We start from the raw sequence: 24,711 nt of genomic DNA, 5'->3' as shown, positions 1-24,711 counted from the left end.
GGAAATCAAGAGTACGAAACAGAGGAAAGACCAGGAGCCAGGAAAACAAGGGTGAGGGTCCTGGTCAAGAACCCATTGCTAGCTAGCTTACTCTGGTTTCTGAAATGTTGGCGCGCGCGCGCGCACACACACACACACACACACACACACACACACACCATTCTCACTATTGAAGGAAAAGGTAATAGTCATTTGCTATAGAAAACATTTCATTCATAAACACATGAAAAGGAAAAGCAGAAACTTTTTCCCCATATGTCCTTTGCCCTGCTCCTGATCTCCTCCTTTCTTGGTTTTGATCCACTTCATTTATTCTTTTTCTCACACTGGCCATATAAGAAAGGTCTTTTCATATTTGAGATTTCACAGAAATGTATTATATAGCATTTAACATGAAAATACTTTTTTATGCATGTATATGAAAAACACAGAGGGAATATATAAATTGGTTTTTAAAAGTTGTATCAGAAAGTCAGGATTATGTGGTTTCTATCCAAACATACCTGTAACAATATTATTTTATATTAAAAAACTATTAAGTTTTAAAAAAAATTACCTTTTTGTCTCGGCTTCCAGTGAAGAAAAACTTGCTATCAGGACTCCAATCACAAGACCAAATAATTCTACTGTGCACAGCAGTGACTTTGTTGGTGAAGGCAAAGAGACTGAAAATTGGGTCTGAAAGAAATACACAGGCACCAATCACAAAACAGAGAATGCTGGCATTTTGGCTGTTAAAAAGCTATGTTTAAGTGCCATGTACATCATGCAATTTAGTAATTAATCTCCAAATGCTAACTTTTGCAACAGACCATGGCTAGGCAGCTGATCCCTTGCCAGAGGCTCTGGGAATACCGTTATTTTTCTAGTAGGGAATGAGTTATATTGACAAGTTGCTCTCTAGTGACTGATGACAAATGTCTTCTAGGCACTTAGCTAAAGATCCAGTTTATGCCTACGGAAGAAGACTGAAGCAATTCAACCTTATTTGGGAAGTAGCCAGATTTTATATTAAGCTATGGGGAAAAAATTAATGCACCCTTAAGTAATATTTTAAAAACACAAACTTAAAAAAATTTCCCTTTTAAGGTTTAAATGTAAGCTAATATTTAGTCCTTATATGGACTAAAACTAAAACATAACTCTTATGAGGAGGAAAGAAGAAGGTATCTATTAATCCATAATACATAAAAATACAGAAAATCAATGGGTATGTTTTATCACTTTAACTTTTTAAAAAGTAAAGGTTGCATGTTACAAGTCACTAGTTATTTGCAAGAGCAATCAGTCTTGTTTCACACGTACTGGGACTGTGACACAGACCAGCTGATCAATGCTTCTCTCTCACTGACATTCCTAACTCCCTATCCCTCTCTCTTCCTCTCTGTAAAATATCTATCTATCTATCTATCTATATATATATATATATATATATATATATATATATATATGTTTGTTTTTTTTTAAATGGATAGAACTGTCTTCCTATTCATCTTCCCAATCAGAAACTGTTTTTACCTAACTCAGGGGAGATTGTGTCCTGCCTTCGCCACAGTGACCAGGTCCGATCTCTGGAAACAGCTAGTAAGAACTTGTCATTAGGTGAGAAGGCCATCTGTGTGACAGTCAGGCTGTGGAAAATCAGATTCTGCACCTGTTTCCAAGATGAGGTGTTCCAAAGAATGATGGCTGCATGCTCTTTCTTAGCTGCCTATAGGACAGAGATGAAACGATGGTTTAAAAACATTCACTTCTAGTCGAAACCGGTTTGGCTCAGTGGATAGAGCGTCAGCCTGCGGACTGAAAGGTCCCGGGTTCGATTCCGGTCAAGGGCATGTACCTGGGTTTCGGGCACATCCCCAGTAGGTGGTGTGCAAGAGGCAGCTGATCGATGACTCTTTCTCATCGATGTTTCTAACTCTCTCTCTCCCTTCCTCTCTGTAAAAAATCAATAAAATATTTTTTAAAAAATAAAATAAAATATATTTTTTTTAAAAAACATTCACTTCTAGTCAATATGGAGTAGCAGGGATCAGATTTACTCTCTTGTCTGAAAAAAATCAAAAATCCAGACAAAGTATAAGAAAACAATCTCTATATATAAAAGTAAAATCATAAAAAGCAATCAATTAATTAAATATAACTAAAATGGAACAAAAAAATAGATAAAGTAGAAAGCAAATAGTAAGATGACAATTTAAATCCAACCATATAAATTAAGACATTAAATGTAAATTGTCTAATAAGATCCCTATTAAAATGAGATTATTGCCAAAACCGGTTAGAGCAGACACCAGGGCCGTTCATACAGTGTTCTGATTAAAATACTGCCAATCTAACGACTCAAATACCTGTGACCAAGTAGAGTAAAAAAGTAAAATTCCCCTACCTTACAAGCTGAGGCGAGCAGAGTCTTTGAATTGTTACAAGCAACACTAAACAACTCGTAACCATGTCCATATCTAAAATTTAAAACGAGAAAACACATGACCCCCGTATTAGTAAATAGCCTCATGCTGAAAAGTTTTAAAATGTGAAAAGAATAACATCAACCTCTCTAGCTGACATACAGTTCTTTTAAGGAACATTAAATTTCTGCCCAGGCAAACATTTTGGGGGAAAAGAGAGACTGGAGAAAAATGCCAACGTCCTAGAAGTAATACAACTTATTCAAACAATAAGGTTAAAATACAAGGTTTGGCTGGCCAGAGTTAACTCAATTGGTTGAGCATCATCCCATACACTGAAAGGCTGTAGGTTTGGTTCCCAGTCAGGGTATATACTTAGGTTGTAGGTTTGATCCCAGTAGATTGTATGGAAGGCGACCAATCGATGCTCTCTCTCATACTGATGTTTCTCTCTAAGCATGTCCATGGGTGAGGACTTAAAAAAAAAGAAAGAAAAAAGCCCTTAGCTTGTTTGGCTCAATAGATAGAGTGTCGGCCCTCGGATTGAAGGGTTCCGGGTTTGATTTCGATACAGGGGAAGTACCTAGGTTGCAGGCTTATCTCCAGCCCTGGGTGGGAGGCAACCAATAGATGTATCTCTCGCACATCGATGTTTCTCTCTCGGTGTCTCTCCCCCTCCCTTCTACTCTCTCTAAAAATCAATGGAAAAATATCCTCAGGTGAGGGTTAACAAAAAGGAAAAATAAAAAAGACACAAGTTTTCACCACCAGCCAGTCAGTACAATAAATAATAAACCATGGAAAGGTTTTGATGGGGAACCAACAAAGGAAAAAAAGACAAACAGAATAACAAATCTAAAAGTGTTTTGTTTTTTTTAATGGAAGATACACAAATATGTATTATTAAGACCAATAAACAAACCTAGTAAATAAAGACACAGTAATATAAAAATCTATGTGAAGTTTGATTCTCACCTATTATAAAAGCTACTAAAAAATCTTTAGAGCAAGAGGGAGGGAAATGTAGGTTAGAGGAAAGCCAAGGAGAAAAATCAAGTTGGAGGGGTGGAAATCACAAGTTATGACAGAATCAGACCAAATTGCTAACAGTTTAACTCACAGTTTTTGAACTTCAGGCCACAATGTATTCTGCAAAAGCTGATCCTCAGTGGGAGGTTCTACAATAAATTTATAGCACTGCAATCATTTTTTCTATTCCCGTGCAAATAAAAAAGCAAATGCTAGAGCACTTAGTTAGGCCAGCAGTGGCAAATATGAGTACTAATGATTCTATTAAATCATATTTTTGTGAGTTCTTACCAGAAAGTATGGTGGGTTGAAAGGCCATCTGATGAGTCTCAAAACCTGCCCTAGTTAACAGCTCTTCTTCCTCAGAGGGCTGAGGAGCTATATCCCCTGGTTTAAAAGAAACACGTAACATCATGAAGATAGTCACCATCTTTAGTCTCCTCTACATGCTCCAATATTAAGGCCACCAGTTAGAAAGTAGTGGTGCTTCAAAGTAGTGTAATTCAAAGCCCTATCCACGTGATTGCAAAGCCAAGGGCGTTTGTTTCTGCTACTCGTGTTTCCAATGTGCTCCTAGGAGCACTAATCATAAGGAATCCATAAGGAGTCCTTCCTTTTCCTTTGACCTAACATTTCCCAAGCTTACAAAACATGGAACATTCTTTCAGCCACCCATATTAGCATCCGTGGTTGTAGTGCTCCATGACACCATTTCAGGGTCTGCATGTGTACAGAGTACTTACCATGAAATACGTAAAAAAGGAGACAGATGTGTGTATTGTGATTTTAAAATAATACCGGCTATAATGAATATTAAGTATATGTTATACAAGTGTGTAAGTAGATTTACATACCAATAATTTTTTTCAGCCTTACCTTGAAAGACAGCTTTATTTGATAATCCCAAAGCAGGAACAGTAGCGCCTTCTGGAAGATCACCGTCTTGCTGGAAGGTACGATATTATGTTTAAAAGTACGATATATGTTTAAAAGTTACTATTACATCAGGCCCTACAAAACTGTCATGCTCACAAATGCTGAAAAGCAGTTTAAAGTTCACCTGTGTGTGGATATCTGCCCAGCTTTCATTTCCTGAACCAACAGATGCAATGCTAGGAATCACTCTCGAACAGACAAGTTCCAGCTAACCCAAACTGCTCTACCCAATCCAGAAAGTTGGGCATCCTCTCATCGAATCCTAACAGCTCACCATATTTTCATTAAACGTATTTAAATACTCAAATATTATTTAAAAATTTTTTAGAGTACCATCTGAAATGCCAATAATCCGTAAGTTATGTAAATCAAATTATCTCTTATGAAACTGTGTAACCATCAGAACCGGCACAGTGATGATATACAGTATCCCTACCTTAATTTAATATTTAAAAGTTTTACTCTCTTGCCGGGACCGGTTTGGCTCAGTGGATAGAGGGTCGGCCTGCGGACTGAAAGGTCTCGGGTTCGATTCTGGTCAAGGGAATGTACTGTGGTTGAGTGCACATCACCAGTAGGGGGTGTGCAGGAGGCAGCTGATCGATGATTCTCTCTCATCGATGTTTCTAACTCTCTATCCCTCTCTGTGAAAAATCAATAAAAATATACTTAAAATTTTATTGTCTTGATCTAATTTGTTATAAAACTTCTGGTTTTAATGTTTAAATATTTCATATTTAAATTACTCCACACACGTTTGTCAAGCCAATAAAAAGGTTTGACTTCCTTTCTACCCATTTATAGCCTTAAGCAAAATTTTTAAAAATGTAAATGAAATGACTAGATTTAGGTAAAACATTTAGAGGGATACTCACATTACAAAGTACATGATTCAACGATTGGCCTGTAATGGCACAAAAATTTTCCACAAAATTCCGAGGTGCAGAAAATACTCGAAGAACTTTTTCATCTGCTCCAGATACAAACTGAAACCTATCAATCATTGCCAAACATTTCAGGTCATATCCATGTATCTGAGGCCGGGCAATTTCATGCCAAGTCACCTGGGTATTAACATAGGATAAACAAAAATGACCATCAAGTTCTCTGAGCTAAGTCCAAGATTGAAAAGTTTCCTGGACAAAAATCACTCTCAACCACTATTTACCTAACACTATGACTTTAGAAATTAGCTTTTACTACAGACTTGCTACTATTTCCTAATGAATTAATTACAAGGCATCACAGAACTTTTGTGTGGAACTGAAGCAAATACATTTAACAACAACTGAAGTATGTGAATTATAAAGAATGCATGTATGCATACGTTTTTAAGAAAACATCATACTGTTTCCAGAATGCTTGTATCTTTTTACACTTCCTCTAGCAATGTATGAATGTTCCAGTTGCTCTGTATCCTTATCACCACCTGTTACTGTATCTCTTACTTCAGCCTTTCCAGAGGGTGTGTAGTGACATCTCATCTTGGTTTTAATTTGCATTTCCCTAATAGCTAATGATGTTGCTCCACTTTTCACATGCTCATGGATATTTTTTATTAACGGGGATCCGTCAAACATGACAACATTTTACCTGTGATTGATCTTTTCTATTCCATGGAGCAAAAAGTCGAGTTGTCTGGTCAGTACCAACAGTGATGATAAATTCTCCTTCGGGATCCCATATTAGATCTTGGACACCATCAAAGTGTCCTGAAATGACAATCTCTGGAGTCCACTCTCTCTGTAATGAAAGTGTTCAGGACACATCAAAATAATCAAAGACCACTGTCACTCAAAATAAAATCTGATAATACCTTCAGCCCTCAGGTCTTCTACTAGGAAAGACTGAAATCCCCAAACAAGATGAAAAGCTAAGTAAAGATGGGATTTTAAAATAACAGAATCTGGCCGAGACCGGTTTGGCTCAATGGATAGAGCGTCGACTTGGGGACTGAAGGGTCCCAGTTTCGATTCCGGTCAAGGGCATGTACCTTGGTTGCGGGCATATCCCCAGTAGGGGGTGTGCAAGAGGCAGCTGATCGATGACTCTTTCTCATCGATGTTTCTAACTCTCTATCTCTCTCCCTTCCTCTCTGTACAAAATCAATAAAATATATTTAAAAAATATATATATATATATATAAAATAAAATAAAATAACAGAATCTGGGTGCTCTCCCTCCTGGAAGCATACCATGCCTTTCCCTGCCCTCGCCCTCTCCATCTCCCCACCCCCAAGGAAAAAACAAACAGACTCTTTTTCAGTCAAGCATATTAGAACTTACATTCAAATATGTTCTATGTCCTTCAAAAATTTAACTTTGGGCCCTAGCCAGTTTGGCTCAGTGGATAGAGCATCGGTTTGCGGAACAAAGGGTCCTGGGTTCGAGTCTGGTCAAGAGCACGTACCTCAGTTGCAGGCTCCTCCCCAGCATGGGCCCTGGTCGGGGCCTTGCAGGAGGCAACCAATCGATGTGTTTCTCTCCCATTGATGTTTCTCTCTGTCTTTCCCTCTCTTTTCCACTCTCTCTAAAGATCTATGGAAAAAATATCCTTGGGTGAAGATTAACAAAAATTTAAAAATTCTTTAAAAAAAGTAACTTTGGGAAATACCCCTCCATTCATCATTTATTGAATACCTCCTAGAAGCCAAATACTACTTAACCTTTCTATGCCTAAATTAACTCTTGTGTAAAATTACCTAATTCATAGAATACCTAATTATGAGAATTAAATGAGTTTATATTTACAAAGCACACACAACATCAGCACAAAGGAGGTACTTTGTGAGTATTTATTTGTTAAACTAAATAATCAAAGAGTACTGTGTAAAATGAGGTATTAGATTCCAATTGTATGCCTCAATGGCTTCCTTTACTAAGTAAAGGGAATTGCAGAGTAGAAAACAAAAAGGTGAACCAAGCCTAGTTGGTTCACTTTCTGAGGGAGCCTACACAAGCCACCATATAAATAATGATAACGAAATACAGAAAATGTCATTTAGCTGGTCACCCAAGGATATGTCTTTATTGATTTTAGGAAGAGAAACATTGATGTGAGAAAGAAACATCAATCGATTGCCTTCCATATGCGACCTGACCAGGGACTGAGCCACAGCCTTTTGGAGTAGGGGACGACGTTCCAACCAACTGAGTCTCCTAGCCATGGCCACAGAGCATCTTTTTTCTTTTTTAATTGATTTCAGAGCGAAAGGGAGAGGAAGAGGAGACAGATACATCAATGAAGAGAGAATCCTTGATCGACTGCCTCCTGCATGGCCCCACTGGGGATTGAGCCTACAACCCTGGCATGGCATGTGACCAGGAATCAAACCGTGACCTCTAGATTCATAGGTTATGACTCAACCACCGAACCACACCAGCCAGGCTTGACAACTTTTGAATGTCTATTAGGGCAAAAACCAAGTGATGGTAAAACTTGTCTTAAGAGGAAAATTAAATTTGTCTAAATACCTAAAAGGTCATTCAGAGACAAGACTGATGAATGGGGTCAGTGATTAAGTTAAACTGTACTATTTTCTGGTCAAAAATAAATAAAAAGGCTATGACAAAGAAATGCTATTAATTTCCTCTGTGGCACACAACTGATTCTGAATTTAGCACTAATGGGGGTTTCCGGAAAGTACTGAACAAAGGGCAGCTTTTTGGACTATCCGAACAGTCTTCCACTGCAAGTCCTAAGGCAGTTTGTTTTTAAAAACCACACTCTTGCCCTACCAGTTTGCTTCAGTAGACAGACGTCAGTCCATGTGCTGAAGGGTCCTGGGTACAATTCCCGTCAAGGCACGCACCTCGATTGCAAGCTCAATCCCTAGCCCTGGTCTGGACATATGTTGGAGGCAACCAATTGATGTGTCTCTTGCACATCGATGTTTCTCTCTTTCTGTCTATACCCCTCCCTTCCATTCTCTCTAAAAATCAATGGAAAAAATATTTTCGGGTGAGAATTAACAACAACAACAAAAAATCACTCTTGCTCATAACAGATGTAAATCTCTGGTTTAGGATGTTGACATGCATAAGGTTGGGGGTGGTGGCCAACAGGCGGGAAGGGAGGGCTTATATGGGAAATCTTCCATGCTTTCTGCTCAATTTTTCTTTGAACCTAAAACTGCTCTAAAAAATAAAGTCAATAAAAAAAAAAATCACGCTCAATACTTGTAAGTAGCTATTATAAATGTGAAGCACAAGTATAGTGAGATTATGTCTTCTGGTTTGAGTTTCTCCTTACTCATCTGATGCTTTTTCCTATGAAGGGTATAAAAGACCACCTGAAATACAGCTCTGAGTTAAGAATGAAATTAAATTTATCCCCCAAAATATTTCTTTCTAAAAGTCATCACTGATGATTTCCTGTTTCACTTAATAGTAGAAACAAGCCCAGCCAGCATGGCTCAGTGGTTGAGCGTCAACCTATGAACCAGGAGGTCAGGGTTCGATTCCAGATCAGGGCACATGCCCAGGTTTCAGGCTCAGGCTCAGTGTGAGGCATGCAGGAGGAAGCCAATCAATGACTCTTTCTCAGCATTGATGTTTCTATCTCTCCCTCTCCATTCCTCTCTGAAATCAATAAAAATATATATTTTTTAGAAAAAAAAGTATAAATAATCATGAAGATCAACTACAAATAGAAGACATAAGGGAAAGAGCAAGTCACCCTATGTACTGAGCAGTCAAATCCTCATAGGTAACACACCTATTACAAAGTCCACAAATTAAACATTATGCAAATCCATTAATTTGTACTTTATAAAGGAAGCTATTATCTGGTGATTCACATTTCAGTCAATGTTCTGACTTCTTTCATTTGTTAAAATACATTTATATAGTATCCATTATATGCCAGGACCTGTTTTTTATGCTGTACAAATATTAACTCATTTAAGCATCATAAAAAACTTAAGTTTAGATGCTATTACTATTCACGTTTTACAAATAAAAAACCTGAGACAGACTTAGGTAATGTCCTCAAGGACAAACAGCTGGTTAGTAAGTGCTGGCACGGAATCTGAATTCAGATGTCTTTTTTTTTTTTTTTTTTTTTTTTAATATTTTTTTTAAATATATTTTATTGATTTTGTACAGAGAGGAAGGGAGAGATAGAGAGTTAGAAACATCGATGAGAGAGAGTCATCGATCAGCTGCCTCTTGCACACCCCCTACCGGGGATATGCCTGCAACCAAGGTACATGCCCTTGACCGGAATCGAACCCGGGACCTTTCAGTCCCCAAGCCGACGCTCTATCCATTGAGCCAAACCGGTCCCGGCTGAATTCAGATGTCTTAGTCCAAAACCTGTGCTCTTAGCCACTATGCTTCTGCTACTGCATTTCCCAAACCCAAGCAGGACATAAGCAAATTAGAAAGTAAAAGATGTAATAATGTTCAGCATGATCAGAGGAAGATTACTTATCTTTGAAAAGAGGCCAAAATTATAAGAAAAAGCTAAAAGGGCCCAATACTTGTAAGGCGATGTAGAATTACACATAACAGCCCGAGAGCATCAATATAACCCATCACAAAATAACAGTGTTCAGAATGCCGTTTTGTCAGTCACTTGTTCAATCATTATCTATGGAGTACCCAGTCATTCAACAAGAAAATATCAAACTATGTCACCTTCTTTAAAATAGGAAAGTTACACATTTTAGGAAAAGCTCCCATAAAAATATTTATATAGCTTAAAGGAAGAACTTAAAATGTATTTAGCTTAAAGTTCATTTATGTAGAAATTTTATATATGTGCAAATTTCAATGCCTCACGAATGCTGGAGAAATGAATACTTTCATTCTTAGGAAAATATGAATTTCTTACCTAGTAAACTATAGTATAATGCTTACAAAAAGAAGAGATGTCATTAGAACTTAAGTGTCTCTACTGGTACTATGTAGTGCTATAAGTTAATTGGGTTTCAAGTGCTTTTCTTACTGGGTTAGCTGCATTCTGTTTCCATAGGTGCAATGCTCCATGGAAAGCATGAGCGATGATCAGAGAGCCATCTTCATTGAACTGGCAATCATAAAATCCCAGAGTATTTCCACCGACTTCCCCTACTCGAACCTAAAGCAATAACAGAAAACAATTCGTAATCAACAGAAACCACTGGTTCCAGAGATTATGGTCTCACTCATTTAACATATACAGAGAGTGAAGATCTGCAGCTCTAGGAATACAGACTTGGGAATCAAATATTCAGTTTATAAACCCAATTCCTTAAATATCCACATTTTTACCTGTTCTAGCCAAACTCCTGACTCTTCATCTGGAGCCCAGAGAATCATGCTTTTATCCATTGAGGCGGACAATAATCTCATTGGCTGCTGTAGAACACCATCTAAAAAATATAAACTAACTTCTTTAGGTTTTCACCAGGCATTGTGTTTGTAGATTACTAGAAAACACAATATGGATATTGCAAAAACATTCCCTTTAGCAATGCAATAGCAAAATCTGGAAACACCAGATTTGTGTTTATGTCTACCATAAGAACAAGTAAACAAGTGATGGCATAAATAGTGTACTATTAAACTGCAATAAAAATAAACATGAATCAACATGGATACAACTCCAAATGATTAGCATGGTAAGCTAAAAAGGCAAGTTGTAAGAGGATAATGACACACTGAGATCATGTCAGTCAGTAGCTGTGAAACTGCTGTTTGTGGCGACATCAATGTGTAAAGTATAAAAACATGCCTGGGAATGCTAATACCCAGAATTCAGTACTGCAGTTGCCTCTAGGGAAGGATGGAGAGGCAAGGGCTCAGGGAATACACAGGGGTCCTCAATATCTACATCTTTTTTTTTTTTTTAAACTGTAGCAAATAAGGTATAATATAATTAAAGCTGAGTAGCGGTTACCTGAACAGTAATGATGGCTAGTCTCTATTTCAGCTCTGGGGAAGAAGGAAGCTGTGCCTTACTCAGCTCCACCTAGCACCAGCATGAGCATGCACACAACCATCACTCAGAAGTGGAGGTTAAGGGCAAAAGGACGAGGGGATCTTATTTTCTCATAAATTATGCATGTCAGTATTACCATCTTTGTATTGCCAAGGGTAAAGGATCCAGTGAAGTTTGCCCGAAAGTCAATTTCTCTTCAATCCCATAATAGTCTGAAACTTTCCAGAAAAAAAAGATACTGGGGTGAGGCACTTTCAGTAACTGTGGCAAGAATCACCCTTTTCCTGCTCAGGAGCGCAATATGCAGTGGAATTGAGCGTCCAGCAGAACAGGGCTGCAGTATTACACTTTGTCAACTTGAAAATGTCTTACATTTGAGATTTCTAATCACATTCAAACTGCCCTCCATTTTGGTCAGCGTAACATTCTGCGTGGGAGATTTAACTGATGCGGAAGGGATTCGTGTATGTTTTTTGTCCTACCTTTGTAAAATGAAGGCTGCCAATGAACTGCATTCACCCAGCTTTCGTGACCAGCCAGCACTGTCTCCAGAGTAACCGCAAACTCCATTTTAATACCTTTAACAAATGCAATGAAGAAGCGCTGTTTCCTCAAAGCTCTCCCAGATAAATTTTTCTCTACCTTTTCTCTACCCGGTCAGAAATAAACATTAAAGATGATACTCTATTTTTAATATTTTCTGGGATATATTGTTATACTACCAATTTAAAAGCAAAAAGCAGGCACACCAGCCTCCTGGCTGTGCTTATCATCATTACAGTATAATAATCTATTGTAAATTGCCGTTTTAAAAAAATTAAGATAGCCCTGGCCAGTTTTGCTTAGTGGTTACAGTGTTGGCCTGTGGATCAGAGTCTCGGGTTTAATTAAAATATCTTCAGGTGAAGAGTAACAAAACAAACAAAAAAGATAAATGCAGAAGTACAGGAAGACAAGTCAGTTTGAAAGTTTGTGACCTTTCAAACAAAATAATTCATAAAAATATCACACACAAAAATTCAACTTTGGGAATAGCTACTTATAATATGCGGGTTATACTATTTCTTTGCCCTCTCTCCACCCCCTATAATACTGTTACCAAAATCTCAGCCCTGGCTTGTTTGGCTCAGTGGATAGAGCCTGTGGACTGAAGGGTCCCGAGTTCGATTACCGGTCAAGGAACATGCCTGGGTGGCAGTTCGATGCCCAGTAAGGGGAGTGCAGGAGGCAGCCGATCCATGATTCTCTCTCATCAATGATGTTTCTATTTCTCTCTCTCCCTCTCTCTTCCTCTCTGAAGTCAATAAAAATATTTTTTAAAAACTGTTACCGCCGAAACCGGTTTGGCTCAGTGGTAGAGCGTCGGTCTGCGGACTGAAAGGTCCCAGGTTCGATTCCGGTCAAGGGCATGTACATTGGTTGGGGGCACATCCCCAGTAGGGGGTGTGCAAGAGGCAGCTGGTCGATGTTTCTCTCTCATTGACATTTCTAGCTCTCTATCTCTTTCCCTTCCTCTCTGTAAAAAATCAATAAAATATATATTTTTTAAATAAAATAAATAAATAAATAAATAAAAACTGTTACCAAAATCTCAATTCTTATGGGCTTTATAATTGAGAAGAGTAATAACAAAGAAGAGAATTCATGGGGGAACAATGCTCACTGAGAACTAACTTCACAATTTAGATGCATATCCAACAATACCTTCTTCAAAAAACAAACAAAAATAACTTCTTCAAATACAATTATTTCAACAGGATCACTACCGCATGCAGGGATACTGTTCTGATGCCAGACAGTGTGAAAATCAGAAATATGTATACTCCTCAACTGCAGGGATTTAGCTTGTCTTGTACAATAGAGTATCTTCCAACTAAGGTACGGCTAATTCACATGATTTCTTTTGATCTTCATATGCTAAAATTACAAACTTAGTAACACTATACAAATTAATGTATTGAGAAAACATTTTGAAATATTTTCAACCCTTTTTAAAAATCTCACAAGTTCCCCTAACCGGTTTGGCTCAATGGATAGAGCTATCCCTCTCCCTTCTTCTCTGTAAAAAATCAATAAAACATATATTTTAAATTTTTTTTAAAAAAAAACCTCACTAGTATGGCTTACAACAAAAATAAGTTTTATATATGAAAAAAGATTTGTTTCATAAAAATTTTAAAAAGGAAAAATGCACAGTATCAAATTTCATGGAAGGCTCTGATATTTCTGAAAAACTAACATGGGTTTTCTAATAAAACAAAAATGATTCAGCTAGGAGACCTAAGTATTATTACATCAAATATTTTCATTATTACTCACTTTCATTTTCTACAGTGAAAGTATTTTCCTTCAGTCTTATATTATCATCATCCTGAGTTTCTAATGATGTTGATTTTAAATACATCCTCCATACTCGTATCAGGCAATCTTGTGAACAGGTTGCTAGGAAAAGATCTTTACCTAATTAAAAAAAAAAAAATTATTATTCCTGAAAAAATAAGATTTTGTTTCCTTACCCTTCATTCATTTGACCTATATTCAGTTTTACTGACACTGACAAACATAGTGCAATGCTGATAAATGATTGTAGCATGTGATATTCTTATATACTGTCTACTAAGATCTACAGAGAACTTTTCAAGAATGCCTGCATGTGGAATAGTAGGCTCATGTCCTATTTTAAACATCAACTTGTTCATCTTCTACCACCCCAATTAATAGTTAGCAGAAAGGATAAGGATCCTCTTTTCTAATTAATCGTTAACAGAGGAATAAGTATCCTCTTTCCTAACAGTACATACAAAGAAAATTTTTAAATGAAACATAGGGGGCTGCTTTCTTGGAGGTTACACACACCAGTCCAGTCCTCATCTCAGTAACTTGGGAAAATTTCATACTGACCAAAGGCTGCCCACCCCACGCCTCTTATCCAATCCTCGTGTCCACCGAGAAGCAGCGCTTTCTGAAACTGTAAGATAAAAAATCATTAGGACCGGTGTAAGAATTTAATATTTTCATGTATATCTTTCATTTGGTCTCAGTTGGTCCTGCTGCATCTATTCTAAAACACACACACACACACACACACACACACACAATAAAAATAAAATTAAAAACCTGGAAACACTACCATATTAGACACAAGATAGAGGTCTCATGAAAAATCTCATAATCACCTATATCACCTGAGCAATGCTAAGTAGATTTGTAGACCTCAAATACTCTAAATGTTTACAAAATAGAATGATATACGCTATGATGTAACATAGATAAAAGGTGGGTAGTGGGACATTCACAACCATTTTAAACTGTCTTACAGAATGCAAAGAAACTATCTCCTTTATTAAATAAAAGAGGTTCTAGTTAACAACCCCCTTTCTAGAAATTCCCTCCCCTAGTTTAACTACTCAAAGTGGACATAAGGTTCAGAAGGATCAATAAACACTACCAGGGAGTGTTTTCACTGTAGGTATGATGTTCTTCACTTAAAACTTTAAAGAAAAAACACTACCACAGAATCTCCCTTCCCTTCTTCCCCCACCTAGCAACACATTTCCCTCTAACAACCCTGGACCTGTAGTCAAGGCAGCAGCAGCTTGGTGGGAAACCATCTAACAAAGAATTGTAAAAGAAATACTCCTATTGGATTATTTTGATTTAGATGAGAACATTACTGAAATCCTATAATCTGGAAATAGACATTAAGAAATGTAATTAAGCAGAAGGTAATGTCAGTCTCTTCATAAACATCATCAATTACCTGATCATTCTCTTGAACAAATAAGTGGATTTTGCAGTCATCATTGCCACATGCTAATATCGGTACTGGGGGAAAAAAGAGGCTTTGCTGTTAAGTATTCAATCAGACATTATGATTATCACCTATGATGGATTCTAAGCTCTAACTAAAGAACCGTGTTTCTATTTCTCACATCACTGAACAAATTGAAAATGCTCAATAAATGTCTATAGGAATAAAGTAAACACTCTAAATGTCCTATTAAGTGGTTACTTGGCAATGAATGACTACTGATTCCCTTTTCTCCATGATATGTATTTTATGATAGAAGAAGCAGCAAAAGGAGAAGCTCGAGAGCAGTTGGGAGCATTTTCACTGTTAGACCAAAGACTAATATGGAAAGTTAATCCAATCTATGTATATAAGAGGCTAATATGCTAAGTGTCTGACCATTTGTTCAACTGTTCAACCAGTCACTATAAGTATGGACCACCAGGGGGCAGACGCTCCGATTTACCTTAAGTAGGTTAACAAAAATTTTTTGTTAATCCTCACCCAAGATATCTATACTGAGCATAGCATATTGTACTACAGAGGATTAACAAAAAATAAAAACTCTAAGTAGGTTAGCTGCTGCTGGGGTCCGGCAGATCGGGACTGGGTGAGATGGGCCAGGCATGCCCTAGCCCTCCCGTGGTCCCTCCCTGGCTCCAATGGGGTCCCTTGGACTGGCCTGCACCCTCTCACAACCCAGGATCTTTTGGGGAATGTCAGAGAGCCAGTTTCAGCCCAATCCCCACAGGCCAGGCCGAAGGACCCCACCAGTACACAAACTGATGCACCGGGCCTCTAGGTGAATAATAAAATGAAGAGCTACTTTCAGCCTGGCATCATGGTTACTGCACAAAGATGCAATCATGGTATGGTTGTTACTTTGAGGGTCTCACATTTTGAGAATCCAATAGTAAAACAAAATTCCTGAAGCAATTAGAGAACCAAATAAAAACACATATAATTAAATACCTGGTTAAAAAGCTATGAGAGGTGCAAGTGTAAAATTGGTTTTCTTTAATAGCACAAAAAAGTAATTCACATTACCAAGAGATAGCCTTCATGACTGTGGAGCAAAATAAAGTAGGAATTCTTTCTCTAGGGAAATACCTTGCTACCAGGTGAATTTTTCAAAGATTTTATCACTATAAATCCACTAAAAACAAAACCAAAAAACTCCAGTCACTTGGCCTCAGTGTATGTGGGAAGACGTTAAATTCGAATTTATGAAACCAGAATGTGTGAGTTCCTCCTCCCAGGGAATCCTCACACAAAATGGAAGCATCACAGGAAACCATGAGTTCGCAACTCCTACCCCAAAAGGCAAGAGATTGGTGGCTTCCAGACCCGCCTCTCTCCACCTGGCCTATCCTCCAGGCAACTGAGGAGACAGAGAGTCAGACTCACACTGGCCATCATCACTGCAAAGGATGATCAAAGGAAGTACAGATGGGTTTCATAGCAAAAGGGAAAATTTTGTTTGGAGATTTTAAGTGAGTGGTCTTAGGCAAAAATGTTATCATGCAGGATGGAGAGGGGCTGTCCTCTCATAAGAAATGCTCACATGGTCCACCTTCAGTACTTTTCCAACTTATCCCAGACCTTCACCAACTAAAGAGCTAGATAATTTTCCCAAATTAGATCTACATACATCAGCAATATACTTCATAAATAGCAGTATCAATCTTGGTTACATTATGAAGTCATTTAAATTTTCAACAGCTACCAAATCCTAATAGCCTCTTTTAATCTTATGTTCTATATTCAGATCTTTTGAATATTGAAAACAAAGTATATTAGCTAGGTCTCAACCTGTTTCATGAAAAAATTTAGATACAAAATTGAGACCAAATGTTTCTTTTAGGTTCTGGTCATAGGGAGATATAAAAATATATTGCTCTTAAGAAGATACTCACCATCAGTATTAGGCAAAAAAGATAAGCAGAGAGCCAGAGTGAATCCATCTCCAAAGCTCAAGGTCTGAAGGCAGGTTACTAAAAATTAATGAAAAACACCATGAACGACTGACTCTGAGCTTATCTACCTAGAGATTGAGCAGCATCAACACACTAGCAGGGGTTAGAGCCCCACACACCATGTGAATTGAAATGGTCAATGTTTAACAAGGTTACAGAGAATAAAATTACTTATATGAAAAGGCTGGGAGGAAATTTACATCTACCTTGTACATACATAAAACCCTAATATGCAAATAGACTGAATGGTGGAACTAGTCACTATGATGTGCACTGAACACCAGGGGGCGTGCAAGGAACATGGTAGGTGCAAGGAACAAAATTCTTTGTTCCCAAGCACTGAGGTCCTGCCAGCCACTTGTACCTGCTGCTGTCGCCCGCGCCTGCTACCAGCACCAGACCCACTTACACCCGCTGCCGGCACTGGCCCCAATTGCTCCACGCCGTCAGTAGGTGTAAGCGGGGTCAGTGCCGTCAGGGCATGGGAGTGGCAGCAGTGGAAGAGGGCTTCCAGCAAACAGAGGGTCAGGGATCATGGCAGAAGGTGCCGGTGGGGGCGTGGAGGATGGGCCGAGACCCACCCCAGTGTCCACCACAGCTTCGCAGCCCATAGTTCCTTCCAAAGTGCACGAATTCATGCGCTGAGCCCCTAGTTCTATATAATGAAAGGCTAATGACAAGTGGCTATGATGCACATTGATCTCCAGGGGGCAGACACTCAATGCAGGAGCTGCCCCCTGGTGGTCAGTGCGCTCCCACAGGGGGAGCACTGCTCAGCCAGAAGCCGGGCTCACGGCCGGCCAGCACAGCGGCAGTGGTGGGAACCTCTCCTTCCTCCATAGCAGTGCTAAGGATGTCCAACTGATGGCTTAGACCTACTCCTCCAAGGGTGCCCAGATTGCAAGAGGGCGCAGGCCAGGCTGAGGACCCCCATCGTGAGTGCACGGATTTCACGCACTAGGCCTCTAGTTAGGTTATAAAGTCTTTAAACATACCTGCTGAACCCTCTTTAGACCAGACTCGAACAGTGGAATCTGAAGCTGCAGAAACCATCAGCGTACGCAATGTAGCATCCGATACCCTTCTCTGGTAGACAGCATGCACTGCGTAAACAGGTCCTTCATGGCCGTAGAGAGGAATCGCTTTTAAAAGCTGAGTCAGAAAAAATGGCAAAAACATTGTGATAAAAAGGAATTACCAGTTTCACCTCTAACTGGAATCACAGGATTAATGAATGGTACTGATAAAATGTAAGACCTAGAAGTAGGTCCTTTCAGTTGAAGAGAATGTTAACTTTCAAGAAGTCTATCTGACCATATTAATGACACATAAAATGTGCATAACCTTGACACAGCAATCTCACATCTAAGAATCCATCGGAGGTGCTAACAGCAATAGTTTAACAAGTAATAAAAGCTAAATTCATCACACTGGCTTTTTGTTTTGTTTTGTGTTTGTTTTGGTAGAGGATGTAGGCATTGATCACACACTTTATAATAGTAAAAACAAAAAAATTATTCATAGGGAACTGATTAATTATTCCACACATACACTATGGCCAATAAAAAGGATAATGTAGGTAAATATATGCTTATTACTATGGAAAAATGTCCATGTCATTGAGAAATTAAAGAACATAGGCCAGCTTTGTGGAATGGTCCTTTCTGAATTAAGTCTGATGTTTTGTCATCAATACTATCTAAGTGCCTCACACCCATGATGTCAACCTGTCCCAATTTTAGTGAAGTTAACCTTGATATCTTAGTAAAGGTAGTGTCTGCCAGATGTTTTCACTGTGAACTTAAAATTTGGGGGTTGATAGATTATACTTTGGAAGTATTCTATTCTCCATCAAACTACTACGTGGTGATTTTAGCATCCCCACAAGACACTTGCCTAAATCAAGCATAGCTGCAAAATGGAACATGGCAAACAGAACTGGGACATTTCTTACAACTATAAACATGCCTACCCACCTGGTTATTCTCTATTTCCCAGTGAATCACTTGGTTATCTGATCCTCCAGAAACTAATTCAGTTGAAGGAGCTGAAAAAGATATCTCAGTAAATATTTCTGTTCATTTTTTTTAACAGTTACTTAGAAAAATTTCAAAGCTATAGGAAAGTTATAAAAAAACTCATATGCCGTCTACATAGATTCACCAACTGTTAACATTTTGCCATAGTTGTTAATAGCTTGTTCTCTATGTACAGAGTGGGGGAAAAGTAGATTTTAGTTATGAGTATGCGAAAGTTTATTCTTGTATTATTATTATTTACTAATTACTGTATTATTTTCCATACATTCCAGTCAAGGGCATATACCTTGGTTGCGGGCATATCCCCAGCAGGGAGTGTGCAGGAAGCAGCTGATCAATGTTTCTTTCTCATCGATGTTTCTCTCTATCCCTCTGCCTCTCTGTCTGCCTTCCTCTCTATAAAAAAAATTAATAAAAGCCGAAACTGGTTTGGCTCAATGGATAGAGCGTTGGCCTGAGAACTGAAAGGTCCCAGGTTCGATTCCAGTCAAGGGCATGTATTATACCTTGGTTGCGGGCACATCCCCAGTAGGGGGTGTGCAAGAGGCAGCTGATCGATGATTCACTCTCATTGATGTTTCTAACTCTCTATCCCTCTCTCTTCCTCTCTGTAAAAAATCAATAAAATATATATTTTTTAAAAATCAATAAAATATATTTAAAAGGGGAGTGGGGGCATGAATGGGAGGTGGGGTAATGTGGGAATAAGGAAACATATGTAATACCTTAATCAATAAAGAAATTTAAAAAAATAATAAATTAAATTAAAAAATAAATAAGTTACAGACATCAGGCCCTCTGATCCTCAAACACTTTACTATGGATCTCCTAAGAACTGGAACATTCTTCTACATAACCACAATACTATCACACCTGAGCTTTTACTCATGCTCGTTTTCCTACCAAGAATTCTCACTCCTTCAACTCCTCCCTTAAGATTCAAAACTCTCTGCCAGTAGTTTTGTAGACTGTCTCTCAATCTAGGTTTTTTAAAAAGGGAAAAATAATATATAATTTTAGTTTGGATTTTCCATTTATTTGTTTCTTCTGGCCTATGTGCTAGATAGACATTTAGGGGAAGCAGCTGGGGGACTGTCTAAAGAACATTAGACAAGGACTCAGAAGTTCCAGCTTCCTCCTAACCCTGCTCTCAGCCAGCTATGGTCTTAGGATTTAATACCTTCAAGCATCACGGAAATTAAGCTATTTAACTATGTGATTCTGAGCATCACCATAAGACACCTGATCTGTGGGTTAGAAAGAATATGGCAGAACCCTATTCTTAGAGCAAATCAATCCTAATAGTTACAGATTAGCGATGCACAAGCAATTTATTTTACGTAACCTCATTTTTAAGGGGAAGATAAAATATACAAGTCCAAATTTTTTATAGCAAATCCGTATACTGAGATTCAAGTAGTCTTTATGTCATTTGGTGGCAATTAATAAAATTACGATTGTGTTTTAATATTTGCATTAAAAGCCACTTTTTCTACTATTTAATCATTTTTACTAACCTAATGTAATCAATCCTGCATTACCAACTGAAATAAGTAGCTTATTCAACTTTTTTTTTTTAATGTCACAGACAAAATCAAAGTAGGTCTCACTAATTCAGGAAATTCTGTATTGGTGCTTGGCTCAGAATGCTCTTATTATGTGTTTGTGGAATAAAAATTAATTCAGAGTCCATAAGAAAACTCCATTAGGCATATTTAAGTCATTTGAGGAAATTGCATCGTATTTTGGAAGCAACATCTAAAAGCAGTATGCTAACTAAACACTCTGGAAATACAGAATCCTATCTAATAAAGTTGCTAATTGACCCTCACACCATCGCAAAGATAGCAGCACCCACAGCCAAAAGAGAGGAATATGCTAACTGACTGCCACACACTCAAAAATGGTGGCGCCTATTCCCCTCAGTCCCTCAGGGGCTACAGGCTCCACGCACCTGCCTCCGGAGTCCCCCAGCCGCCCAGGGCCGGCCTGAGACGCAGGCAAGCCTTGGATGCCTGCTGCCCAGCCACCCAGGACCGCCCAAGGCTCAGGTAAGCAGGGCTGGCCAAGGCTTGCACTGTTGGCAGTGGCAGCAGCAGAGGTGTGATGGGACATCGCCTTCCCCTGATCACCAGGTCCTCCCAGACCGTGAGAAGGGGCAGATCGGGCTGAGGGACCCTTCCTCCAGAGCCGCTAGTGTTAGAGATAAGAGAGACCTGGAGATAATCTACTTGCTCTCAGGACTCCTTTATGCTCTTAAAAATGTTTGGGGACCCTATAAAGCCCTTGTTTATATGGACTGACTCTATGTACCAATATTAAACACATTAGAAATGTAAATTAAGAAATCTGAAAACTACTTATCATTTTTCTTAAAAACTAGAGGCCCAGTGCACGAAATTAGTGCATGGGGCCAGGAGGGGGGTGTCCCTCAGCCCAACCTACACCCTCTCCAATCTGGGACCCCTCAAGGGATGTCCGACTGCCAGTCAGACATCCCTCTCACAATCCAGGACTGCTGGCTCTTAACTGCTTACCTGCCTGCTTTCCTGATTGCCCCTAACCGCTTCTGCCTGCCAGCCTGATCACCCCCTAACCACTCCCGTGCCACCCAGATTGATGTCTAACTGCTCCCCTTCCAGCCTGTTTGTCCCCAACTTACCTTCTCTGCTCGCGTGGTCACCCCTAACTGTCCTCCCCTAAAGGCTCGATCGCCCCCAACTGCCCTCCCTTGCAGGCCTGGTGCCTCCCAACTGCCCTCCCCTTCTTGCTGATTGCCCACAGCTGCCCTCCCTTGCAGGCTTGGTCCCTCCCAACTGCCCTCTCCTGCTGGCCATCTTGTGGTGGCCATCTTGTGTCCACATGGGGGCAGGATCTTTGACAACATGGGGGCAACCATATTGTGTGTTAGAGTGATGGTCAGTCTGCATATTACTCTTTTATTAGATTATTACCAGATGGTGTGCTCAGTGGTTGAGCATCTATGAACCAGGAGGTCAAGGTCCAATTCCTGGTCAAGACACATGCTTGGGGTTACAGGCCTGGTCCCCAGTGGGAGGCAGCTGATCAGTGAATCCTTCTCATCATTGATGTTTCTCTCTCTCTCTCTCCCTTCCTCTCTGAAATCAATAAAAAGTATTTTTTTAAATAATAATAAATTCCATTGCATGTTAACAAAAACATTTTTATGGTAAAGAAAACCTCTACATTTTCTATAACAAAAAAAAAATTAGTAAGAGGTACTGTTTTACATTTCTGCAAATCTCTTTAACATCTATTAGCATACAGCTGGATTATCATATCTGTTTCTGTATTTAACCTGTTGTGTTAAATACATACACCACACAGCTGCTTAAAGGGCCACTGTAGAACTGTTATAGAATGAGAATGAAAATTGTGAATAACCCCTTTGTATTATTCTGAAAGTAAGTTTTATCTCATAGGTGGCACGAACCTCAAAAGTTCCCCTGATTCAGTCCGAGCCTTTCCTTTTCAGGTGTTACTAAGGTACAAACCGGGGTCAAGAAAAAATGCAATGTCCTGCCTAAAAAAAAAAAAAAAAAAAAAAAAAAAAAAGCTTGTCTGTGGCAGGAACAAGCCAAATTTTTGGAATCCCAGCCCGGGTCCTACCATGGGCCCTGCTTACAGGCGTTCAAGCAGAAGCTCTGGGCAATGGCAGAAGGCCTTACTACAGTCAGGGCTGCCTCTACCCTCACCCTAAGCTCTGCTGTGTTTTCCTTACTTCAACTGCAATAAAGGAAAAATACAGGTCAGATATTTTTCTTTCTTTCTTTTTTTTCAAGTCAGATATTTCATTGGACATAACGTTCATTTTTCTTCTATTTTCCAATTGCACAATATCAGATAAGCTGATGGTAAGAGACGTGATGAAAGAAAAATGATTAATCATACTTTATTAGAAAACAATTCAGATCAGCTTTAACAGTTAGATTAATACTTACAGCCATCCTGTTTACAAATCCACTGTACGCAATTGACTCGAGCGGTGTGACCATTCAGGTTGGTAACGACAACCCTTTCCTTTAACAAAGGGGGCACCAGTTAGTAAATCAAAATCTATCCTACAGAGGAATCATTAAATTAGTAAAAATCAGGTTTCAGTATTTTTTTTATGTAAGTTCAGGATGACTCCAGAAAAAATCACCTTCCTTTCATTTGTAAACTTGTCACTGTGGCTTAAACCATCCAGTCACTGATTTTTTTCACACTCCACATTCCCAGTGTCCCATGCTCTCATCATACTAAGCTCTCCGGTCTCCATCTGCCTCGGTCCTGTGCACGACTCACGTCCCCTTCCCACTCCCGTCCTCATCTGGGGAGCCTGTCTTGATACCCCAGGCTGGATAAGAAACATCTTCCTGGTGCTCCCACAGGTCTCAGGGCCCTACTTCTATCATGCTTGCATCAATCTGACGGTTTTGATAAGGGAGGGAAAAATCTCCAATAATTTGCGATTAACGGATACAAATTCATGGTTCACTTTGCATGCCATGACTAATCAGGTATTGATCCTCACCTGATGAGTGCTGAGGATACCCTCCCCCTATGACCTTTCTACCCCAATGGCACTTTCTTTTCAATGTCCAATTCCAGCCATGGCAGGATAGCTCGGGTCAGGGCACACACAAGAATCAGCCAATGAATGCACAAATAAGCGGAACAATGAATCAATTTCTCTCTCTCTCTCTCTCTCTCTCTCTCTCAAATCAATAAATGAAAGAATTGCTTAAAAAACATAAAATGTCCAAAGCTAAAATACAAGTGGCAGTTTATAACTGCAGGAAATATAGAAATGAGATAGCATCTGTGATCATGGATTTAATCCATACCTACATTGCAAATCTTTCAAAACCCAAACTAATTTTTTTTTTAGCAGTTCTACTGTTTCCACAGAAGGCTTCAGAAAAGATCGTCCTCATTCGGGGGCTAACAGGTCACTGGTGGGTCACGGTGCCCGCGCCCGAAGCTGACCAGACAGACCGCACACCCCGCCCCCTGGCCCGGCCGCGCCCAGCAGTCGGCCCGCCCGGCCTCCGCGCTCACCCGCGGGTCGTAAAGCACCACGGAGCAGGACGTGCCGAAGGCGAGGAGTCCTCCGGGCCCGGAGTTCCAGCTCAGGGCTCCCCGCACCCGGTTGGGGCAGCAGAATACGTGAGATGCCTCCAGCACGGACGCCACCATGGTGCTGGCTGGTCCGAGGCCGAGTCCGGGGGGCGCACTTCCGCCCTCGGAGCGGAACTACGCGCGAGGCCGCCGATCCCGCCGGCGTGATCCGCACCGCGTTTTGGAAGCAGCCGGGGGGCGGGGCGGAGGCGGGCCCGCCCCAAGCCCCGCCCCCCGGCCCCGGCCCTGGCGCCAATGGCCCCGCCCCCCGCCTCGCCACCACCCCTGGTCTGCTGACCGTGGTGCTGCGCACACACGCGGCCTCCGTCCCCCGGACAAAGCCCGGCCGGAGCAATCCAGGACCTTCCAGAAAGGCCTCGGCACTTGAGCCGGGACTGCGTCCGGAACGTCTCGCTGCCCCTCACGCCGGGACTCACAGCAGCAGCGGAGTTGACTCAGGAGGGAGCCTCGGCGAGCGAGTCTC

At 39.9% G+C, this 24,711-nt stretch overlaps 1 protein-coding gene across 4 annotated transcripts in view; it reads right to left on the bottom strand.

Moving 5' to 3' along the window:
- ELP2 (elongator acetyltransferase complex subunit 2) overlaps positions 1 to 24,476 on the bottom strand; it is a 28,669-nt gene extending 4,193 nt beyond the window's left edge. For 2 of the 4 annotated variants that reach the window (XR_004984248.2, XM_036417530.2), the window contains exons 1-19: positions 24,168 to 24,476; positions 23,066 to 23,144; positions 19,041 to 19,111; positions 18,060 to 18,216; positions 17,005 to 17,082; positions 15,059 to 15,123; positions 14,200 to 14,266; positions 13,618 to 13,758; positions 11,781 to 11,876; positions 10,629 to 10,729; positions 10,324 to 10,455; positions 5,967 to 6,116; positions 5,249 to 5,437; positions 4,314 to 4,383; positions 3,729 to 3,824; positions 3,529 to 3,586; positions 2,390 to 2,462; positions 1,519 to 1,711; positions 557 to 678 (exon numbers count right to left, since the gene is read on the bottom strand). Coding sequence is in view for 3 of the 4 variants with exons in the window: in XM_036417530.2 (XP_036273423.1) it covers positions 557 to 678; positions 1,519 to 1,711; positions 2,390 to 2,462; positions 3,529 to 3,586; positions 3,729 to 3,824; positions 4,314 to 4,383; positions 5,249 to 5,437; positions 5,967 to 6,116; positions 10,324 to 10,455; positions 10,629 to 10,729; positions 11,781 to 11,876; positions 13,618 to 13,758; positions 14,200 to 14,266; positions 15,059 to 15,123; positions 17,005 to 17,082; positions 18,060 to 18,216; positions 19,041 to 19,111; positions 23,066 to 23,144; positions 24,168 to 24,305 (2,076 nt within the window). In the remaining variant the exon portion in view is untranslated. Of the gene's footprint in view, positions 1 to 556; positions 679 to 1,518; positions 1,712 to 2,389; positions 2,463 to 3,528; positions 3,587 to 3,728; positions 3,825 to 4,313; positions 4,384 to 5,248; positions 5,438 to 5,966; positions 6,117 to 10,323; positions 10,456 to 10,628; positions 10,730 to 11,780; positions 11,877 to 13,617; positions 13,759 to 14,199; positions 14,267 to 15,058; positions 15,124 to 17,004; positions 17,083 to 18,059; positions 18,217 to 19,040; positions 19,112 to 23,065; positions 23,145 to 24,167 lie in introns of those variants that run through there. The other 2 variants (XM_036417531.2, XM_036417533.2) reach the window with 2 other exon arrangements.
- Between the last annotated feature and the right edge of the window lie 235 nt (positions 24,477 to 24,711).

This window comes from Pipistrellus kuhlii, unplaced genomic scaffold (assembly GCF_014108245.1).
Source record: "Pipistrellus kuhlii isolate mPipKuh1 unplaced genomic scaffold, mPipKuh1.p scaffold_m20_p_6, whole genome shotgun sequence".
Lineage (NCBI taxonomy): Eukaryota > Metazoa > Chordata > Mammalia > Chiroptera > Vespertilionidae > Pipistrellus > Pipistrellus kuhlii.
Note: the sequence above shows the minus strand (reverse complement) of the source record. Positions and strands in the feature narration are given on the sequence as shown.